This window comes from Ananas comosus, linkage group 22, assembly GCF_001540865.1.
Source record: "Ananas comosus cultivar F153 linkage group 22, ASM154086v1, whole genome shotgun sequence".
In the NCBI taxonomy this organism is placed as follows: domain Eukaryota; kingdom Viridiplantae; phylum Streptophyta; class Magnoliopsida; order Poales; family Bromeliaceae; genus Ananas; species Ananas comosus.
Window position 1 is genome coordinate 10,332,099 of NC_033642.1, and position 20,381 is coordinate 10,352,479.

The following is a 20,381-nucleotide window of genomic DNA, read 5'->3' on the forward strand; positions in this document are numbered from 1 at the left end:
GCGCAAAAAATGCAATACTGGTCCACCGCACATCCTCGACGAATCAATCTATTCGCTGTAAGTAATCTCTTGCGTAGAAGGATCCATATAAATACTTTGTATTTCGCCGGAATTCTTAGCCCCCATAGGTGGACATAAATTGTGTCTGTCTCACCGCCATCAGTAATGAACTCGTAGGTGGATTTTACTATAAATGTTTGTTTGGCCGTCCATCTCCACTTGATTATATCTGGCGTATCCGATGGACTATATTGAATGTGGAGGTTTTTAAGTAAATTCAAATGTCGACGCCAGACACTTGTGTTCGTTCTATCCAGGCTTCTGGTTATGTATCTCCATCTCCAACCTTTCTCGTTCCAGCATTGAGAAATTGTAGCCTCCTTGTTCGTGATTCTGTTATACACTTCTGGAAACTGGGTGCTGAGCGGGGTTTCTTCACTCCAAATATCTCTCCACATTCTAATATTTCTTCCGTCCCCTAGTACAAACGAAACACCTGTTTTAAACACATATCTGCATGTCATGACGCTTCGCCACCACTGGGAGTAGGGCCTGAACGTTCTTCCCTCGTACAGCGGTTTCCGTCTAGTATAATATAATGCTGTAATCAACCTCCTCCATAGTAGCTATGGCTCTGTGAAGAAGCGCCACCACCATTTGGTTAATAAAGTCGTGTTCATTGTTTCCATATCTTTAATCCCTAATCCTCCTTCTTTTTTACTTTTACATATCGATTTCCAGCCCACAAGACATGCTCCCCCTGCAATTTTGGAAGAACCTTTCCAGAAAAACGATCTTCTCAATGCCTCAATACGGTTCAACACCCATTGTGACGCTTTGAAAATAGCGAAGTAGAATAACGGGAGATTCGATAGCACCGAGTTGATAAGCACAAGTCTTCCCCCCTGTGAGAGAAGTTTTCCCTTCCAACCTTCGATACGTGCCTCTATACGGTTTACTACCGGGACCCAGTCTTCCCTCAGGATTATTTTATACACATGCAGTTTTTTTAACTACCTAAGCCAGCAGCATGCTGATCTTTGGCTACATAAATTCTCCAACTAGCTAGCGACCTAGTGCTGAGAGCAATATTTTATTTTCTATTTTCCTTTAAACAATATTAAGCAACTGCGCATATAAATTAATCGGTATATAATATTTTGGTGAACTGCCCAGGTCATTACGCAGTATGTTGCCGTGCAAACGCAGGAACTTTAATTCCGACTAAGCCATGACCAAAAGGAGGTGGCACATGCATGTACTTCAACCGTTGGAATGTAGAATAATAAGTCAAACAAGCATGCAGTTCGATTTTCTAGTAGCATATAATATATGAGTAATGCTAGGTTTAAAGATCCAAAATGGCCTGGTTGTGTGCTGTATAATCCGACAACATGTTCATCAAAAAGCTATTTTTCTCCAATAGTTAGTTTATCACTTTTTTTTTAATTTACTAAAAATTTAAAAAAAAAAGTTGCAGAGATATTGTAGACTGTATTTTTCACAATATATAATAGTCAGCGACGGAATAGACCTATATATAGTAGGAAGCTCACTCATGGTCTCTGACCATTGAGTAATTATTTCGAATCGGCTAGCACTATATCTCGTTTAGAAAGTAGGGTTAGGATTGTGGAAAATTCAATTAGATACTGACGCACCACCATCTCACCAAACAAACAAGAGATGACTCTTTTTTTTTTAACCTTTTACATTTTCATAGGCTTCTCTTCAGTATGGCCGTAACTTACTAACTCTTTAATAACAGTGAATTAGACGTGCTTCGTATCTAAAATTAAAAGAATTGATCATTGTCTTAAAAATAGAGCCATGCATATTGATATTCGATTGAGTCCGGTAACAAATGAGTTTCTAAGTTGATGCTGAGATATCAGTACAGAGTCTTGCCTTGGTAATTACAGAGAGAATGCTGAGGTTGCGGACGATGAGTTTAGTGATGAAGATGTATGCCGCCGTCACTTTGCGGCCTTCATTACTGTTTTATCCTTTGTATTGCAGTGTTGGTTGCTCTCTATCTTCTTATTGCTTTTCACGTTGCAATACCCTCCCTTGAAATGGTGGCGAGGTGGCTGAAATTAGACGGTGGCTGTTGTGGCAGAGGCAACGGGCTGCTATGGTTGCTCCAGTTATCGCCATCAAAATGAATCAAAATTTATTATGCTAAATTATTTGAGTGATGATGGCGCAAGGAAGAACATGCCGCACTGGATCAACGACAGCAGGATATATTGATCTCTTCAAAACTACTTGTTAAGTTCTGTCCGACTCAATCAGATTAAACTTAAGATCTAATTGAGTTGGCTGAATCTCAACAATCCATCAACCTGATCCAGTTGTGCACACCTTGTGGTTTCTCTGATCCGAACTCAGCTTGCTTCTCTCTAAAAAAAAAAAAACAAAAACAAAAAACTCTGCTTGCTGCGTCTGAACCCAACCTATATATAGCTTATTTTGTTTGTCTCAGATCAAAGAGAAGTTCCAGTTGGCTAAACTAAATCGTTCATATAAAATTATGGAGTTTTTTACTCGTCTACTACCATGTTTCAAAAAACAAAAAAATATGTGAGTTTTAAAATTTAAATTTGCAACCTAAATTGACAATTTTTTGTAGTACGAATATGAATTTTGAAAGTTCTAGTTCTACATTTTAGCAGCATTTGTAACATTATTCAAAAAAAAATTAATTTTTTAAAATTTAGACATTTATTTCAAAATGTGGTATAGGTACGCGTAAGATATATACATTTTTACACTTCGATTATCTTATTTCATTGCTACACGTAAGATCTAATATATTTTTACACTTATCTTATTTCATCACACTGATCCTAATTTAAGAAATTATTTGGATTGTTTAAATAAAAATATTGCAAATTCAGGTTTAATGCATACAAATCTGAGGAACTATTTTACATATATGGACTTTTGGGGACCTGATTGCAGCTAAATCATTATTGAGTTATGTCATGATTGCTATGATCTAATTGTCTTCTCGAATTGCACTAAGCATATTGTTTTTAAGGAAGTTCTCTCCAAATTATTAAGAGCACTAAATCAGTGGAGACATTGATTGTTGCTGCCACAGGTGTTCTCATCTGTTGGCGGCATCATGGCATGGTAATCGTCGGGCCTGGGCAGTGGGAGTATTTTGTTGATATCACTTGCCTCACTCAATTTTTTTTTTTGAGAGATATTACCTCACTCAATTGAGTTGCAGAAAATCAGATGTTCCTATTGAAAACTTTAAACCATTTTTTTAGACATTTAAAATGTTTTTCAAAAAACGGGTAGTCTGATATTAGAACGGTTAATTTCTTATGACAAGTAAAGCTTTCATTGTGCGGGCTGAGCCCCGTCACGACTCACGACCGCAGGGATCGCGCTGCTGCGGCCGCCGCCGCCGTGTCTCTCTGGCAGCCATCCGTTCCCTCGATCGATCTTCTTCCCCTCCGCATTTTGTAGGCCCCACCTATCTGTTTCATCTGTCTGCTCGGGGGCGCCCAAGCGGCCGAGCCCGAGTTTGAGCCCAAGCCCGAGCCCGAACACGAGCAGCCTACTGACCTCCTCCGCCTCCGCTGCATTTGCACAATCACAGAAACGGCGATTTTCGCAGGCGGAGGCCCATGGCGGTGCTGTCAGTGCTGCCGCGCCCCACCGCCCTCGTCCGCCCGACCTCGGCGGCGAAGCAGACGGCGGAGGAGCGCGGAGCCATGCGGGAGGTCCTCCGAGTGGTCCGTCGCGACACCGACTTCCTCCGCTCGGCCGCCGCTCCGCTCCGCAAGGCTGCTGCCGACATCTTCTGGCTCCGCTTCCTCGAAGATCCTGAACGCGCTCCCCGCCGCCCTCCTCCTGCTAGTGCTAGCCGTGCTACTGCTGCCCCGCCACTGCTCCCCTCCTCCTATCCGTCAGGTGCCCACCGAGCTTTCTTCGTAATCTCTCACGACTCAGCTCGCCCTACCCCACCATCCGTCCGTCCGTCCGTCCGTCCATCCATCCCTTGAGAAGATTCTTCAATACAAGTGGATTCGAGCGTGTTCCCATCATTTAGAATTAGCTCTACGGATAACCCTTCTGTCCCCCGCCACGGCACAACACAGCACAGCACAGCACAGCACAGCACATGAGCATAGGTGTCTAAATCTATGCTCTATCTTGCAAACTTTCTCAGCTCTAGACGCATCTCTAGTTTGAAAAGCTTTACAGCTCACAGTGCAACGCATTTATTACCAGCAAACCAGGAAATCTCATGTTCAGTGCTTAATTTATTTGCAGTCTCATGTTGGGATCTTCACCTAGCAATGCTACTACAGTACACAAAGTTGAGAGAAATTACTTGTCTGTTGAATTGATAAGAAGGGAAATCAGAAGTAAGTTATGCTCCTTTTTGGAGCATTTGTCTTTGGTCAAAATATTGGGAAGACCTAAGTCTGCTATCGTTGTTGATTGACAGAAGATGCCTGCTCTATTGTGACGAAGTGCAATCTTGAGATGGGAAGTTTCTGCTATCAAAATAAACCTTAACTCTCAATCAACTGAAGGACTTAAAAATGTAATCGATAAGGCAAGTTATAGATATGAACATTGTTTATTGGTAGTTAGGCTTATGCAACCTTCCAACAATTTGAACAGGCATGGAGTGCGTCGAAGAAGAAAGATGAGGATTTTTTACTGTATAAAGTTATCTTCATCTCTGACGTGCATACGATTAAAGAAGGCAACACAAGCTGATACCACCGTAGGATGGTAGAACAGGAGAAGTTTTTCACCATCGGCACTATCCACTATCGTCTTTTTAGTTGCTTTGAGTCATATGTTTGCGTTGCTTTACCTACATATATTTGAAAACATGGTGTGGAGATCACTTAGAAAATCAAATGTTGCTTTCTCATTCTTCCACACTATCTGACTGGTGTATATATATATATATATATATATATATATATATATATATATATTCCATCCCCCCCTGTAGGTTTATCCTGTGTGGATCTGATGATGGCTGATCTTAAAGCTTTGAAGTTGTATTTTAGTTATTGGCGCGAATCTTGGAAGATTTGGTCTATTCCTCTCCCTGAGGTATATGAACCACAAATGGTTGCTGACTATTTCAGTTGTCGGCCTCACGTCTTGGCATTCCGCATCATTGAGGTACTTTTAACTGACATTAACATTTCTACAATGGCAGTTTGCTATGCTGATAATGTAGCTTAATGTTATTATTGACGGGTGATGCTCATTGATCCAACCTAATTGCTGGCGTCTTCTAAGTAGCTTCTTGCTTTTGCAGTAGCTAGGCTGCCATTTTTAAGTTTTGAGAGAAATTTTTTGGTTTCCTATCCTGCAAATTATCTGTTGTGTTGGTATTCACTAACACTGTACGTAATTAGTACTTTTGTAGACTACATGTGCTAGATAATAGAATTTTCTCTTAGTTTTCTTCTCTAAATACTTTTTACTCAATTGTATGTATAGTAGATTTAGCTTATTTCCTGAAGTATACAAGTTTATAGTGAGCAGCTAATAGATTGTCTAGAAATAGGGCCTTTCTAGCACACTTCTAACAGCAGTAAAAATTCATTTGAAACATTGTTGATCTGTAGATATTCTCTTCATTTGTCTTTGCTGCCATAAAATTGCGAACATCTGGAAGAATCAAGTTTAGGAGGCATGGCTCGAGAAAGGATGAAGGCTACGACATCCCAAAATTCTATATCGGCCAGCTTATTAAGGAAACATTGCTGAACCTTGGGCCAACTTTCATTAAAGGTTAGACACCTTGTTGACATACATATTGTATATTAAATTACTTGGTACTCATGACATGCAGAAATGGGGAATATATTGCGTAACATTAATGTTAGTGATTCTCATCTGTCTTGAACATTCTCTTTTGCATTAGCTGCAGATTATAAGATTTTCAATGACAAGTCGGTTTTGTTTATGCAGTAGGGCAATCTCTCTCTACAAGGCCAGATATAATTGGACCAGAGATTTCTGAGGTTTGATAAAATATTCCTAGCACTTTTGTCATTCCTAGTTATTATTTTTGCTATTTCTATTATATCTTCTTCTTCTTTTTTTAAATTGCTTGAGGTGTTCAAGCAGTTGCAATATTTCATGGGAACTAGTTAACGAGTAAATGAGTTTAATGCTTCTTGACTTCTATTTCAGGCACTGTCTGAGTTACATGAGAAAGTTCCTCCTTTCCCTAGAGATGTCGCTATGAAGATTATAGAAACAGAATTAGGATGCCCAATAGATAGCATATATAGCTATATTTCTGATGAACCTATCGCTGCAGCTTCATTTGGCCAGGTAGCTTGATGTTTGTAAAACTACTTGTCTGATTCTACTACTCAATGTGGTTATTGTCTACTATCCATTTAAAGTTGTTTACAAGAATACTTCTCGCAAAGTAAGGTGATATTTTATACTCACAAGCCAGAATAGCTAAATGTAGTGTGCTCTTTTGCTTTTAAACATAAATTTTTGAACTTGCAAGTTGTTGACTTTTGAGAGTTTGCATGTTTTATCTTCTAGTTGTGTAACACCCTAATAGTCTTACATCGGATGGAAAACTGATTCTAATTAGAATATATAAGGCCTACACGCTAGTAATAATAACCGGGCTTAAGCATTATGGGCCGGTGGTGTGAGCCCAATGAATTATTATTGCTAGCAGGCCGGGTCGTTGCAATTGGTATCAGAGCCAAATACCAGCCGAAAGTGTGAGAGCTAAGTGCTATACGGGGCAAAGTGCTACACCAATGAGTTTGGTGGGAGCCACCTCTTGAACCCGTAGGAGCCACCTCTAGAATCTTACATTGCTTGGTAATTTTGGTCTACATTTGTGATCTGGTTTGGAACCGACAAGGACGTCAGGGTCTAAACAGGAGGAGTTTGTAACACTCTAATAGTCCCACATCGGATGAAAAACTGATTCTAATTAGAATATATGAGACCTACACGCTAGTAATAATAACTGGGCTTAAGTATTTTGGGCCGGTGATGTGGGCTCAACAAGTTATTGTTGCTAGCGGGTCGGGTCATTGCAAGTTGCAAGTTACTGTTTCCCAAGAAGATTAATTAGAGGTTTCTTGTAACTTGTAAGAACTGTGGTTCTTAATTTGGATTTTTAAGGTAAAGGTAAATTGTACAAATGATGACCAATTATTAACATATCAATCAGCAATCATGTATTGTCTCTGTATTGCCCCTATATTAACTAACAATCACACATTATTGCTGTTTTATTTTACTATTAAAATTATATATGTGTTGAGTTATCCATTTATTATTGTTAGTGGTGCAGTCACAATTCTTATATTCTGAAATTTATGCAGTTATTGTGTAGATTTTTTTTCCTTACATTCTTCATTTTCATGAATTTTTGCTGATAAGTAAGATAAAATCAAAATTGGATATAATTACGAATATATTCTCTCTTTTGTTTGTTTACATTCATAATTATGGTCATATTGAAGTTTCTAAGTATCTTTTAAAACTTCACATTTAGGTTTATTGGGGTTGCACTGTTGATGGTGCTGTTGTGGCTATAAAGGTGCAGCGGCCAAACTTGCTTCATTCTGTTGTGCGGGACATATATATCCTACGTCTTGGGGTTGGTATTAATAGACCCTCTCAGAATTTATGTTATTGTCTCGTTAAAAATACTCCTATAGTCCTATTCTAAATTGACTAGTCGAATTCTTCTTAAATGATTCGGTTGTTGCTACTTTTCTTCTTATAACTCTTAAGTATTAAGAAGTGCCAAAAGATATTAACATCACTTTGCTCACATCTCTTCTTCTGAGAAAAAGAAATCTAAAAGTCTTCAGTGCTCTACTCATGCAGCTAGTTGACTTTTGCTATTCATTGAGATCATGAGTCTTATTGGGTTTAGGAATGAATATCATGATTGATTGCTACATGCCTACATCTAACATGACAATGCTAACAATGGTGCAGTACGAGCTGCATGCCTCTGCTGAAGTGACAAAGTGGAAGACTTGCATAGGAGTCATCATCGCTTCTTCTCACTGGCTTCTTAAGCTTTTGCTGATTCTTATTTGCTTTTGCTGATTCTTATTTCCTTACTTTCTTTACATAAATTTAAGGATTGATGCCAAAAGCGGTTGCCATATATAGGTTTTTGATGTTCAATTCTCCTCTTTCTTCGGTACCTTTTAGTATTTCGAGAGATAAATTCCTATCAGCTTCTTTGTTTGGATTTTCTTTAGAATGCTGTTTGGGTTTCTGCAAGAATTACTTTTCTTGTACTGCTGCAATACGAGTATTTTCATTTAGAAGGTGCTAATAGAAAATCACCAGATTATTTTTTTTATTAGCAATTATTGTTCTCTTCTTTCCGATTAATGCAGCTTGCCCTCTTGAGGAAGGTAGCAAAGCGGAAAAGTGATCCTTCGCTTTATGCTGATGAACTAGGTAAAGGTTTTGTTGGTGAGTTAGACTACACGATCGAAGCAGCAAATGCTTCCAAATTTCTGGTACTTGAGCCTGTGGCTACTTCTTCTCTTTCCCATCTATGATTTTTGGTTTCTTTACCATAGCTTTTTCCTTCTAATCGTTGGATTGATGTTACATAGGAAACTCATTCAAGATACTCATTTATGCTGGTTCCGAAGGTGTTCAGACAATTTACTAGAAAAAGAGTTTTGACTATGGAGTGGGTGATAGGTAGAAGCCCCAGTGAGTTGCTTTTGCTATCCAGAGGACTGGATGATCGTCCTACTCAGTACTCAGAGAGACGGAAGTTGGAGGCAAATGCATGCCTTCTTGATCTGGTAGTCACTAAATGTTTCCCCTCTGCCTAAAATCTTTCTCAAAGAAATTAGATTGCCTGAATTGTCCACCATAAATCCTCTACTTTTATTCCGGCTCGTCATGTAGCAAAAGAGAGGGGCAGAAAAGTTGCATATTTATTCTTTCTCGTGTATAAGTACAGTATTTAAGCTTTTGCATTGGTTAACACTGTTCTAGTTCAATACCTAGAATCTTTAATTGGTCTTTAATTTCATCACTTATTTAGGATGCCTCTCCAATTTCCACTGATCTTGCTTTCTAGATATTTGTCTTTATTTTTTTGGGATTAGGGCAGGTGAGTATGCTTATATGAATTTGTGTGGAAACATCCAAATGTTCTTGTTTCTGTTTAATAAATCAAGTTCCATTAGTTGGAGCACGCCTGTCTAATGTTTTCTCTGTTATTGCCTGATTAAAGGTCAACAAAAGTGTGGAAGCAACATTAGTTCAACTTCTTGAGACAGGCTTATTACATGCTGATCCACATCCTGGGAACTTGCGTTATACACCTGAAGGGCGTATTGGGTAATATAAGTTTCTTTCTCAATACATTTGTATAGTAGTTTCTAATTAAGGAGGGAAATGATAAGCATGTCTTTAGTTTCGTTCTTGCTTAGATCTTTATTGCTTTCTTCTGTGCTCTGGATGAGTATACCTCCTTTTTGGAGACCTAGATAGCTGTTTAAATCAATTTTTCTCTTTGGATGGTTATTCTATAAAACTTTTCCACTCTTTAGGTTTCTCGATTTTGGTTTGCTTTGTTTGATGGAGAAGAGACATCAGTTTGCTATGCTTTCAAGCATAGTGCATATTGTGAATGGGGACTGGGGTGCACTTGTTTATGATTTGACCGAAATGGATGTTGTACCGGCAGGAACTAATCTCCGTCGTGTTACATTGGTAATTTGCCAATACCTATATCTTCTGTTGATTGTCTTTGGTTAAAATGAAATGTTTAAAGAGTTTTTACTTCGTTACTTTATGGTGGTGTGTCGTTGCAAAAGCAAGTGCATGAGATTTCAATTAAAATAAATGGTATCATTAAATGGCAGACTTATAATATTGGAAACCCAGGTGAAAGATGGAGAATAGTATTTAATCTTAATAATATGGTCATATTCTGTTCGATTACATGATCGACATGTTCAAAGAGTCTTAATTTTCTTACTTCATGGTAGCATGTTCCTGTAAAAGGAAGTGCATGAGATTGCAACCAAGAGAAAAAGTTTCTTAAAAGGAAGTTCTTATAATGTTGGAAGTAGGGGTGTAAACGAGCCGAACACGAGCGAGCTGGGGTCGGCTTGTGTTCGGCTCGTTTATCAAACGAGCTGAAAATTTCAGCTCTTGTTCGGCTTGTTTACTAAACGAGCGCGCCGATCTCGAGCTCATTTCGAGCCGAACACGAGCTAACTCGCGAACAGCGAGCTGGATTGCCACCCCTAGTTGGAAGTGCAGGCAAAAGATGGAGGATAGTAAATTGCCAATAAAGGATAATAAATAGTCTTTATGATGTGGTTATATTTCGTTCGATTACATGATCAACACATACTCTGAAAGAATATATGGTAGATATTATCTTATTTTTTTATATTTTTGGCTGCATTTAATAGTATGCAATTGGTATAAGCAGATAGTTTTCATTCTTGTAAACTTTTATATGTGATGTGCTCTATGAAATACTGTTCTTGTAAATCTACTAAAATGTGGCATGAACTTATTCATTATTTTATTTTGGAACCACCTGCTGCTATATATGTGGCATGAACTTATTCATTATTTTATTTTGGAACCACCCGCTGCTATATAAATTGTATGGAGCTCGTCCAGATGAAGTTGCTAAGAACTTGATCCTATAAAGTCATAACTCTATTTCTATCTCAACTTCATGTGAAAATATTGTGAGTACAACACAAAAGGCCCTAGTTTAAGAGAAGGGATTGGCCAAGTCAAGTCAAAGATTTATTACCGTTGAGAAGGTTGACAGCTATCTTCAACTTCTTTTTCCCAAGTCCCGAAAAAAGACTTGGTTTGAACTTCATTCTAGTTTACCTAGCCATCTGAACCTTTGACATTGTTAAACATCAAGAAGAAAAGTCATGTCATGCTGCTGCAAGCATGGGGACAGCAAGCTTTGTTACCTATGAGATCATGTTGAAAAGTGATGTCGTACGTTGGATGGAGCTTGGTGTGTTGCTTGCACTATTGTGACTAATATCTCCAGTATAGAACTAAACAGTAAGTTTTTGAGTTTTATTGATAATTCATGATTGATCCTTACGGCATTGTTCCAGAATTCGACTATACTAAGAAGAGGTGAAGAAAGTATCAAACACCGTGCTTCAATTAGTATCAATTTTGAGCTCTGCTATAATGTATTGCATAGTGAGTATATCAAGAAGGCCAGAAACATTATCAGATCAGCATTCTATAACGCTGATAAATTCTTGTTTACCATAGTCCAGATTACATATAACCATACATATGACCTTCGGAATCTCTTGTAAATATTAAACATCAGCGTGTTTCTGCTTGTCTTTGGATTGTTTTAGGATTTAGAAGGGGCTTTGAGTGAGGTATCATTGAATGATGGAATTCCGGAGATCAAGTTTAGTAAGGTATATATAATGCTTATTTTTGTTCTTCAAAATAAAAAATTTTGGACATGATTGTGTTGCCTTCATTGTAGGCTTTTACCGTATGGACATTTGTGTGTGGTGAGGTCTTTACCATAGGAATAATATGTTAGGTGCAAATTCTCTCTCGATATGCGCGCACGTGTGTATTATATAGAGAGAGAGAGAGAGAAACTAAATACTATTGTTAGTAGAAGAATAGAGTTTGCTATCTACTTTTCATCCCTTGAATGCATAGGGTTTACTATTTGGTGGCGGTGCTTTTATGGATCCAAGGGGTAAAATATTGATGGTAAACACTAATACTATTCATTTACTATAAATAGTATTATAACTGAATTTTGTATATATATATATATATATAGAGAGAGAGAGAGAGAGAGAGAGTCTGGCTACTATACTCTTCTGAGTACGATCGCTTTTGCACTCATAAGTTGTTTTCGATAATGGAGATTCCGAATCGACCATTTATACCATATCATTAAAATGATTTAGAGCAATTGAAATTTCTAGGAGTTGAATTTCATAATTTTTTGGCATCCTTTACTGTACGATCAAAAGATCTCAATCTTGATAATTTATAGCAGCCGATATGCTAGTTTAACAATGTAAAAGAATCAGAATCAGTTGAATTTTGATTGAAAATTCTATTCATTACCTAAATAAAGATCAATAACTTCGATGTTAAATTGAAAATCCGATCCTCTACTTTTAGGAGGTTGTTTGATTTTGACCGTTCTTTTTATACCCGCTTCATGGACTTTATTATAATTTCAAAAAATTATGGAATTCGTTTTTTAGAAGTTTCAAATATTCTAGATTATTTTTAATGGTATGATTATTGATTTGGAAGCTCTATTATTGAAAACGACTTATCAGTACGAAAGCCTCTATACTTATAAGAGTATAGTAGCCCTACTCTTTACATACACACACACACACACGCATATGCACATTTTTATCTGCAATTTAAAGGTTTCTGCAACCTGAAATGCCTTAGCTTTCAAAAGATATTCATGAAAGTCACAGAAGAGAATCCTGTTTCCTCACATACCTGTGTAGTAGATGGATAATTTCTCTAAATTTCTTGGAAAAGGCCACGACCAGCAAACAAGATTCTTACGTATGCAGTTGGAAATTAACTAATGAAAACTTTCTTGCTTTTATACTATTCTTCTTTCAACATGACTGTGTCTAACATAGTAAATTCTTGTCATATATACTATGAAGAAATGTATTTTCTTTTTGTACCTACATTGTTACTTGAACACTGAAGATGTCATGGTAAATAATTTAAGTTTGGATTTATAACACTGGGATCCTAAAAGGAGATAATTGAACTATTATTTAGTATTTCTAATAAAGAAATAAACAACTTTTGTCACACTTTCTTGTTTTCCATCTTAGGGTGCTATATTCAACTAAAATATTCTGGATTAGCTTGGCGTTAAAAAATCTTTAAGATCATTGACGTGAATGGGTGGCATTCTAACAAGCTAATATATAGTTTAAGATTTCCTCAGTCGGCAGGACATTTTGGTGCAAGCATTATGCCCTACTGAAACATTCTCTTTTGTCACGTTATGAGGAGAAAGAAAGATCCTTGTTTCTCTTTTTGATAACTGCTAGACCGTTCTGCAGGTTCTTGCTAAAATCTGGTCTGTAGCACTTAAATATCATTTTCGGATGCCGCCATATTATACCTTGGTCTTGCGATCTGTGGCTTCCTTAGAAGGTTAGTTTATTGAGCTGAAGTTTTTTCCAGCGAGTGCTTTGCCGTGCCACTGGCGCTTGCGCAGGTGTGTGCCGATGTGCCACCAGGATGGCATGGTACACTGGTACCCATCAGCACAGACCTCAATTAAGGTGTTTCTGTATGCCAAGGGGTGCATGCGCAAACAGTGATATTTAGCCATGTATCTGTACTTGGATTTGTCTTAAACTTGTGAAGTTACACGACACTATGGTTATTAACAGGATTGGCTGTGGCAGCAGATCAGAACTTCAAGACATTTCAAGCTGCATATCCTTATGTTGTCCGGAAACTTATTTACGATAATTCAGCTGCTACAAGGAGAATCTTGTACTCGGTATTATTATTATTTTTCCTCGTAATTGTCAGTATGGAGCTTGCGACTGCTAGAATATTTTATCCTTTGTAACTGCACCATCAGCACATCTGAAATTGCTTATTATAGGGTTCCTACTTCCTATTGTAGTTAGTTCAATGTACCATTAACTATTTGGTACTCACTTCATCTCAGCCTTCTATATTAGACCTCCTATTGGCCGATTTGGCCATCTTACCTGCCAAACAGGCTAGTACCCTAGGATCTCAAAACAGCTCTCAGTAAGTGGAGGCATAGCAGGATTGCTCTTGGTGAGGTGAAAAGGATTACTTGCTAAAGATGAAAACTCAGACGAAATTCTGTTGTTGCTTCTTTAATAGAAATCAAAGAGACAGGTGCCTGATTTATTATCAGGCATTATATGATACCCATGGTGAAAGTGTTCTTCAATTTTGTACTTCATATCCACTTCCGTACTTGAGAAATTGTGAACTTTCTCATGCAGATAGTATTATAAGATGTTGCATCTCCATTTGGTAGGTTCACTACGCCTAATGTTATTCTTCCTACTCTAAAGGTTGTCTTCAACAAAAGCAAGGAACTACAGTGGCCGAAGATTCTGCTGTTTCTAAAACTATGTTCAGAGAGGTAAGGGTGGCAAATTATTCCTGTTTTTGTAAATATGTTGTGCTACCACATTCTCAGTTCTGTATTAGCTTACTGCACCACAGATACTAAGATTTAATTAACTTAAGACAACAACATGCCAGCCAAATGTGGTAGTGTTGCTATACGTATATGCTGAAGCTTTTGATCTAAAGAAGTGTAACTTCCACTTTCTGTGATTATTGTCATTCCATAGTTGCCCAACAAATGAGAGGTCTCATCATTTTGGGGCTTTTGATTTCTAAATCAACAGCAAAGGGGTGCGAAGGGCTCATGAAAATAAACATCCTTTTTCATTCTGGAATACACTACCACCTAATTTACTTTTGCAGTGTTTGTCTTGGGAGTGACTCGGCCTCTTTGTCAATAGCCAGACAAATACCATCTAAGCATCGCAATTTCCATTTACTGTACCATTTTTTACCCTTAAAAATGATGTGATGCTGTAGCTCATTCTCAGCCTCTTCGATAGTAGGAGCCTCTGTTAATTCTGTTTTGGCAGGTAAGATAAGATCCCTTTGTCATTGAGCAACTTGTTATTGAGGAATTGGCCCCAAGATATTCCCAATATCGGAAGCAACAGTTGTCTTTACATTTGTGGACAGGTGTTGCTCCTATTTGCTGAGTTGGTAGTTTTCTCTCATCAAAATGACTTAGGACGTGTTTGTATCACTAAAAGTGGAGAAGGATGAAATTATTTCCGCCGTAAATGCCCACTTCCGTTGTTTGATTCGCTGTAAATAAATTTGCTCGTAATTCTACTTTTCAAAAACTCCGTAATTGACTTTTGAAAACCTTTGTAAGATACTTTGCTCTGGATGGTGGTAAAGCCAATTATAGGAGATAAAGAGGTAGAAATAATTAATAATAATAAAAGTTAGCTGCTGTAAAATTTTTTTTTCATCCTCTAATGTAATAGTATGAAATGTTGGTAAAAAGAACAAAAAAAGTGGGCTAACTATATTTTCAAAGCCATTGACTTCTTATCAAACAAACCGTGGTGGAAAAATAACTTTCACCTTAATTTCAGTTCAACTGAAAATCATTTTTAATCTGAAAAGCAGTTACGGGCAAACAAATAGGCCCTAGTTTGAATAGTTTTCCTTTATTCTGCTGAATATGACGATCTGTTGAAGGAATATAACCGTTGTTGACTACTGTTAACATCTGTATCATTGCATGCATTTGTCCCTTTAAAAAGGGTTAAAAGTTGATCAAGCTTCCTCAAGGTTTTCCAGGGACGTGTCATCTGAGGCATTTTGTTTCTATATTTTGCTTTTGTATTTTTTTTTCCATTACGTATGCACCTATTAATGTGTTTTCTTCAAATTGAGGAACTACTTTTTTTTGCAAGTGATGCTAGGAAAAGCAGAAAGGATGTGAATATGCCAATCATGGGAGAAAGCAGTAGACCCTCTGGATATGACCTGGGTGCACAGGAAGGAGTACTTGAGATTTCCAACCTAATATTGAGGCTTTTATCGTCAAAGGATGGTACGGTGATACGAAGACTTCTCATGTCTGCGGTATGAATTTTATGCATGAAATAATTTTTTTGAACTCAATTAAGCTTACTGAAAGGTTCCAAATCCTTAAAATTGTAGTCTGAGTTCCAAATCCTTCAGTTGTAGCTTTCATCGCTGTTGTCGTCTGTTACGCTATTTGTTGGTTGTTTGTATTGGGTGTTGTCAAGCATGTTAGTCTTATCTCCATTATCAGGTGCATGGAAAGAGTTCTTGACCAACATTGTTTACATTGCATTCAGGATGGAAGGTCTTTAGCCCAAGTTGTAGTTTCCGAAGATGCAGTTTTCTTGCGGCAATTTGTTGGTAGGGCCCTGGCTGATGTCATTTACCAGTGGATGAGTGAGGCTACGGGAGTATATAAAGCAGTAAATCAACCCAATAAATGCTTTGTGGCTGAAGACATGCAAGAGAGAGACAGGGATCATCTGTCATCGACACTTCCCTCGACTTTGTTGCATGCTGTCATGAGGGACCGCCGGCTGAAAGTTATATTCTACAAAGTGCTGAAAGATGTAAGAAGAGATCCAGTATTGATGCTCAGAGTGGGCTGTAGTTTCTTCGCAATCTTGGCCAGAGCTGCTATCCTCGGGTTCCATCGTTACGTTGTTAATTTGTCTGAAGGGTACTTATCATCTTTGTCATTTGGATGGAGGCGAGCACTAAGCATTGTATAGAAAGTTATTTGCGAGTATATGAATCTAGCTAGATCAGACTGATCAGTAGATGAAAAACAGAGAATGTTGCCCCTTTGTCCTTGTGAAGTTTCAAACTCCCTATTTATTCTTTGTTTTGATTTTTCTTTTGAAAAGTTTCTCTTTTTTCAATATTTTTCCTATTTTGAAGGTTTATTTGAAAAAAAAATAGATTTTTGAAAGAATAGATTTTGAGAATAAGATGTTTTTGAGAGAGTATATTTAAAAGTAGGCTTGTGCTTAGAAGTATATAGACAATTTGCTTCTAAATAATTATGCTTTGTATACGTAATCTGGTAATATCCTGTATAGATGTTGGAATAAATTATTAAAAATAATTTTATTCCTTATAAAAAATTTCTTTGCAAATAAAGAGTTTGATATTTGCTATTTTAAAAATCTTGCTATTTATAATTTAATAGGATAATATATTTACTTACAAAATAATTTATCTTATCAAAAAAAATATTCTAAAAGCTAAATATAGTATTTAATTCTAAATATTTGATTATTCATTAATCAAATAATATACTGAATAAAACATCTATATACAAATACATAAAAGGTAAATCTAAAGAAGGCCTCCCTTTATTGTGTGGAGGGTGTGGGGCCCACAAGCATTTTTGACTTTTATTAAGGATTAGTCCCCAACATTTTTACAATTTTTTTACTTTGGTCTCTAACATTTTGCTTTTTTTTTTCAATCAAGATTTAACCTCTTGATTTTATTGTGATTATGTTTATATTTAAATCTAAATTTAGACAAATTAGAACAACTAACTTTGAGCTATCAAGTTAATTTATCATTTTTTTAACCCGTAACGGTTATCAAACATAGTGCTTCTATTAGTCCAAATAATTTTTTAATTTTTTTATTTGTAAATTTTATGCTGATGATAAGAGAAAAATATTACTTATCTTTTTTAATATTAAAATGATCTTTTCTTTTATTTTTAATTGATTTATTTATTTTAATTATTTGGTTTAGATATTTTTTTAAAAAAATATATAACGACGATATTTGTGTAGTATCCCTGGTATTTGGTTGCCGTGAGATTTCAGCATCTGAGGCTTGTCGACACATTTAGAGAGTGTCGAAGTCGTTTTGGCGCGAAATGGATGCAAAACGGACTCGACGCGAGATGAGAGTGGAGTTTTAATGTTGAAATCCGCAAAGTGTAGGATTTCAGTATTAAGTACCAGTATCATACAGGGGAGTACCGGTACCCCAATGTATTTTCAGAACTGATGCTCTCGGATTGTGCCAATTTGATGCTGAGTACCAGTACGGCATCGGGCTGGTACCGGTACCCTGTGCGCGAGCTTGCGGGTTGAGAGGCCGAGTACCGGTAACCAAATCGGGTACCGGTACTCCAGCTGTCATTTAGAGTTGGTGGGGGATAGTATTGTCATTTGTTGGTGATTATACACACCACCTACTCCTTCATATATATCCACCTAAGATAATTAATTATCTCAGGTTCCTCTCTCTCTTTGGTTTAATCGTGGGCTTGGTGGAGGCCGTAGCTTGAGCTCGGGAGATTTTTTACATCGATTTGGAGGGCCTTTCGAGTGTGCGTGCGTCGTGATTGCGTCGTTGGAGGCCGGGCGAGCGCGCGTTTTCCTCTCCTTTCGACTTCTCGCCGTTGTTGGACGAGCGTTTCGAGGTGGGTTGAAGTTTACCGAAATCGTCGAAATATCTTCTAAGTTTTAGTATTTGTCAACATGTATCATTCGTCTATTTTTCTTGCTAGTACTCGAATTCATGGATTAATGTTTACATCTGAATTTGGAGTTAAGCTAGCTAGTAGTTTAATTTTATATGTTGGACTTAGAATTGACTTAGGAGAAAATAGATAGATTCTACACTGTCATTTTCTGAAAACTACCAGATTTAGCTTTAGAAGCTGTAGTTTGTTTGAATCGCCGCAGTTTGTATGCGATAGATATCCAGATTAGTGTAAGATGAGTTTACGCTCGTGCTGGGATGCCGAGTTTATTTTACAATAGTGTGTAGACTGTTCTGGACTGTCAGGTGCCGTCGCGGTTGACGATGGACCCAGTTTGCTATTTTTGCATCGGATTGTGCCAAGGACAGGTAAGTTTTGATTGTTAGACCAGTTAGACTCATTTGCTTTGACTATAGCCTGTGAGAGCCTGATTGAGCTCGGCAGAGACACGCTTGCATACTCGGTTGGGTAGCGCCAACGAGTGACACTCCAGAATTGGGCTTTATGCCTTTGCGTAGATGTCGTTGCATCCAGTGTGGACTTGCTCTTCACCAATTACCCAACGTGGTGGTGGTTGATGTAGCTTCGATAGGCGGGACGGGTGCGTTCATAGTCCCTAATGAGATTGGGTCAGAGGTTGCATCATTCTTTTATCTACAAAATAGTGGATAGCGATAGCATAGTGGTATATAGCTGTAGAGTTTTTCTAGTTTCCTTTACTATCCTTGTGCATATTTTTCTATAAACTTAGTGGGTGAGCAGTTGAGGTCGGTAGCGGTACCTACTGAAGATTACTCCTTCTTGCAGTAGTTCTCACACCCAGTTGTTGACCACTTTTTGCAGAACCTTCGTCCGTGGCTGCTGCTGTTGCTGTTTTGGATCGTGAAAAGGGAGTTGCGAGCTAGGTCCCTTCCGGTCTTGCTGCAGTTCTAGATAAGTACCTCCCACAGGTAGTTTTGGGATTTTTATACGTATGGTCTTTTTATCTGGGTACTCGCTGGATCGAGTGGTGTAGTAGACATTTTATATGTACTGGAACCCTTAAGGTTATATATTACTTTTCTATTTAGCAGTTCTTTATTTTGTGGTTGTAGCTTAGATTTATTTACAGGTACAGCTATCGCTTCATATATAAGAAAAATTTCTATATATGCGACGAGTTTATTGGCGTGTCCGGAAAAACATGTAATCCGAGACGTGACAATTTGTGAAATACTATTTCGAAAAAGTAAAAATTATTTTTTTCTTAGGGTCCATACCAACCACTTTATAAGCACAGTTGCAACAAAACTCTCGGAAACCAAACCATGAATTAGAAATATTGTCACATCCCCATGGCAGCCCATTCAGGCAAAGAGATAGGACCCACTTTTTCATCTCTCTCACACATCCTGCACCCTTTCTATACGCTTTATCATACCTATCTTTCAAATCCCTAAGTAGCTTTCCATTGCAAAAGGAAAAAAAGCTCTGAATTAAAATTTGATTCTAAAAGATTATGAGCTCTAAACTGCAATAAAAACTCCTCCCTAGGGATGTCAATGGGTATGGATACCCGAAATTTTATCCGAATCCGAACCCGAATGAAACGGATATATCCGATGGATATGAATTTGGATATGGATATAAAAAATAAAAACCCGGCGGATATGGATTTGGATATGGGTTTTGATTGTATCCGACCCGAATCCGAACCCGACCCGAGCCCGAATTTATTTTGTATTATATATAATATATATATATATATATAAATTTGATGTTATATTTGAATTTGTATTTTATATTTAGATTTAATATAATATATTTTGAAATATTGAAAAAAAAATTATTTCGGGTTCAAATTTTCGGGTTCGGGTTCGGGTTTCAGATTTTTGTTCGGGTTCGGATTTGTATATGGATTTTTAAAATCCGTCAGATTCGGGTTTGGGTCTCGGGTTTGGAGTCGGGTTTTTAAAAATCCGCCCCGAATCCGACCCGTTGACGTCTCCCGCTTTCTTCCTCTTCTTTATTTTCTTCTCATCTTTTTTATTTTCTTCTCGTTGTATCTCTGCCTTCCGCTTCTTCTTTTTTTTTCCTCCTTCCCCTTCTCCTTTCTGCCACTCTTCTTCTTTCTTTTGCCATTCCTCTTCTTTTGTATTAATTGTTTTCTTTTTCCTTCTTGTTGTTGCGTAGCAGAGCCTTGTGTCGACATTCTTGTTCTCCTCCTTCCTCTTCTATGTTG

General features: G+C 37.5%; 1 protein-coding gene and 1 long non-coding RNA gene across 7 annotated transcripts; both read left to right on the plus strand.

The window, feature by feature from the left end:
- On the plus strand, positions 3,316-16,535 carry LOC109727189 (uncharacterized protein sll0005). 6 transcript variants are annotated; one of them, XM_020257160.1, is made up of 16 exons: positions 3,325-3,930; positions 4,994-5,169; positions 5,622-5,787; positions 5,968-6,020; positions 6,193-6,336; positions 7,538-7,642; positions 8,403-8,528; positions 8,628-8,825; positions 9,263-9,369; positions 9,582-9,744; positions 11,394-11,459; positions 13,119-13,212; positions 13,455-13,567; positions 14,124-14,194; positions 15,567-15,706; positions 15,978-16,186. In XM_020257160.1, the coding sequence occupies exons 1-16, from the start codon at positions 3,645-3,647 to the stop codon at positions 16,043-16,045; spliced, it is 2,076 nt and encodes a 691-aa protein (XP_020112749.1). In that variant the 5' UTR covers positions 3,325-3,644; the 3' UTR covers positions 16,046-16,186. The 6 variants fall into 6 exon arrangements, with proteins under 6 accessions (XP_020112750.1, XP_020112751.1, XP_020112749.1 ...); XM_020257158.1 differs by having other exon boundaries at positions 3,330-3,930; positions 15,576-15,738; positions 15,978-16,535; XM_020257157.1 differs by having other exon boundaries at positions 3,332-3,930; positions 15,567-15,738; positions 15,978-16,535.
- On the plus strand, positions 17,927-19,235 carry LOC109727634. Its single transcript, XR_002220808.1, has 2 exons — positions 17,927-18,097; positions 19,004-19,235. It is a non-coding gene; the product is annotated as an uncharacterized LOC109727634 (long non-coding RNA).

Excerpts from the sequence above, each read along its gene's own strand:
- LOC109727189 (XM_020257157.1), top strand. The coding sequence starts at position 3,645 with ATGGCGGTGCTGTCAGTGCTGCCGCGCCCCACCGCCCTCGTCCGCCCG. Across the intron at positions 9,370-9,581 it reads ACACCTGAAGGGCGTATTGG|GTTTCTCGATTTTGGTTTGC; the intron begins GTAATATAAGTT and ends TCCACTCTTTAG. Across the intron at positions 11,460-13,118 it reads CGGAGATCAAGTTTAGTAAG|GTTCTTGCTAAAATCTGGTC; the intron begins GTATATATAATG and ends ACCGTTCTGCAG.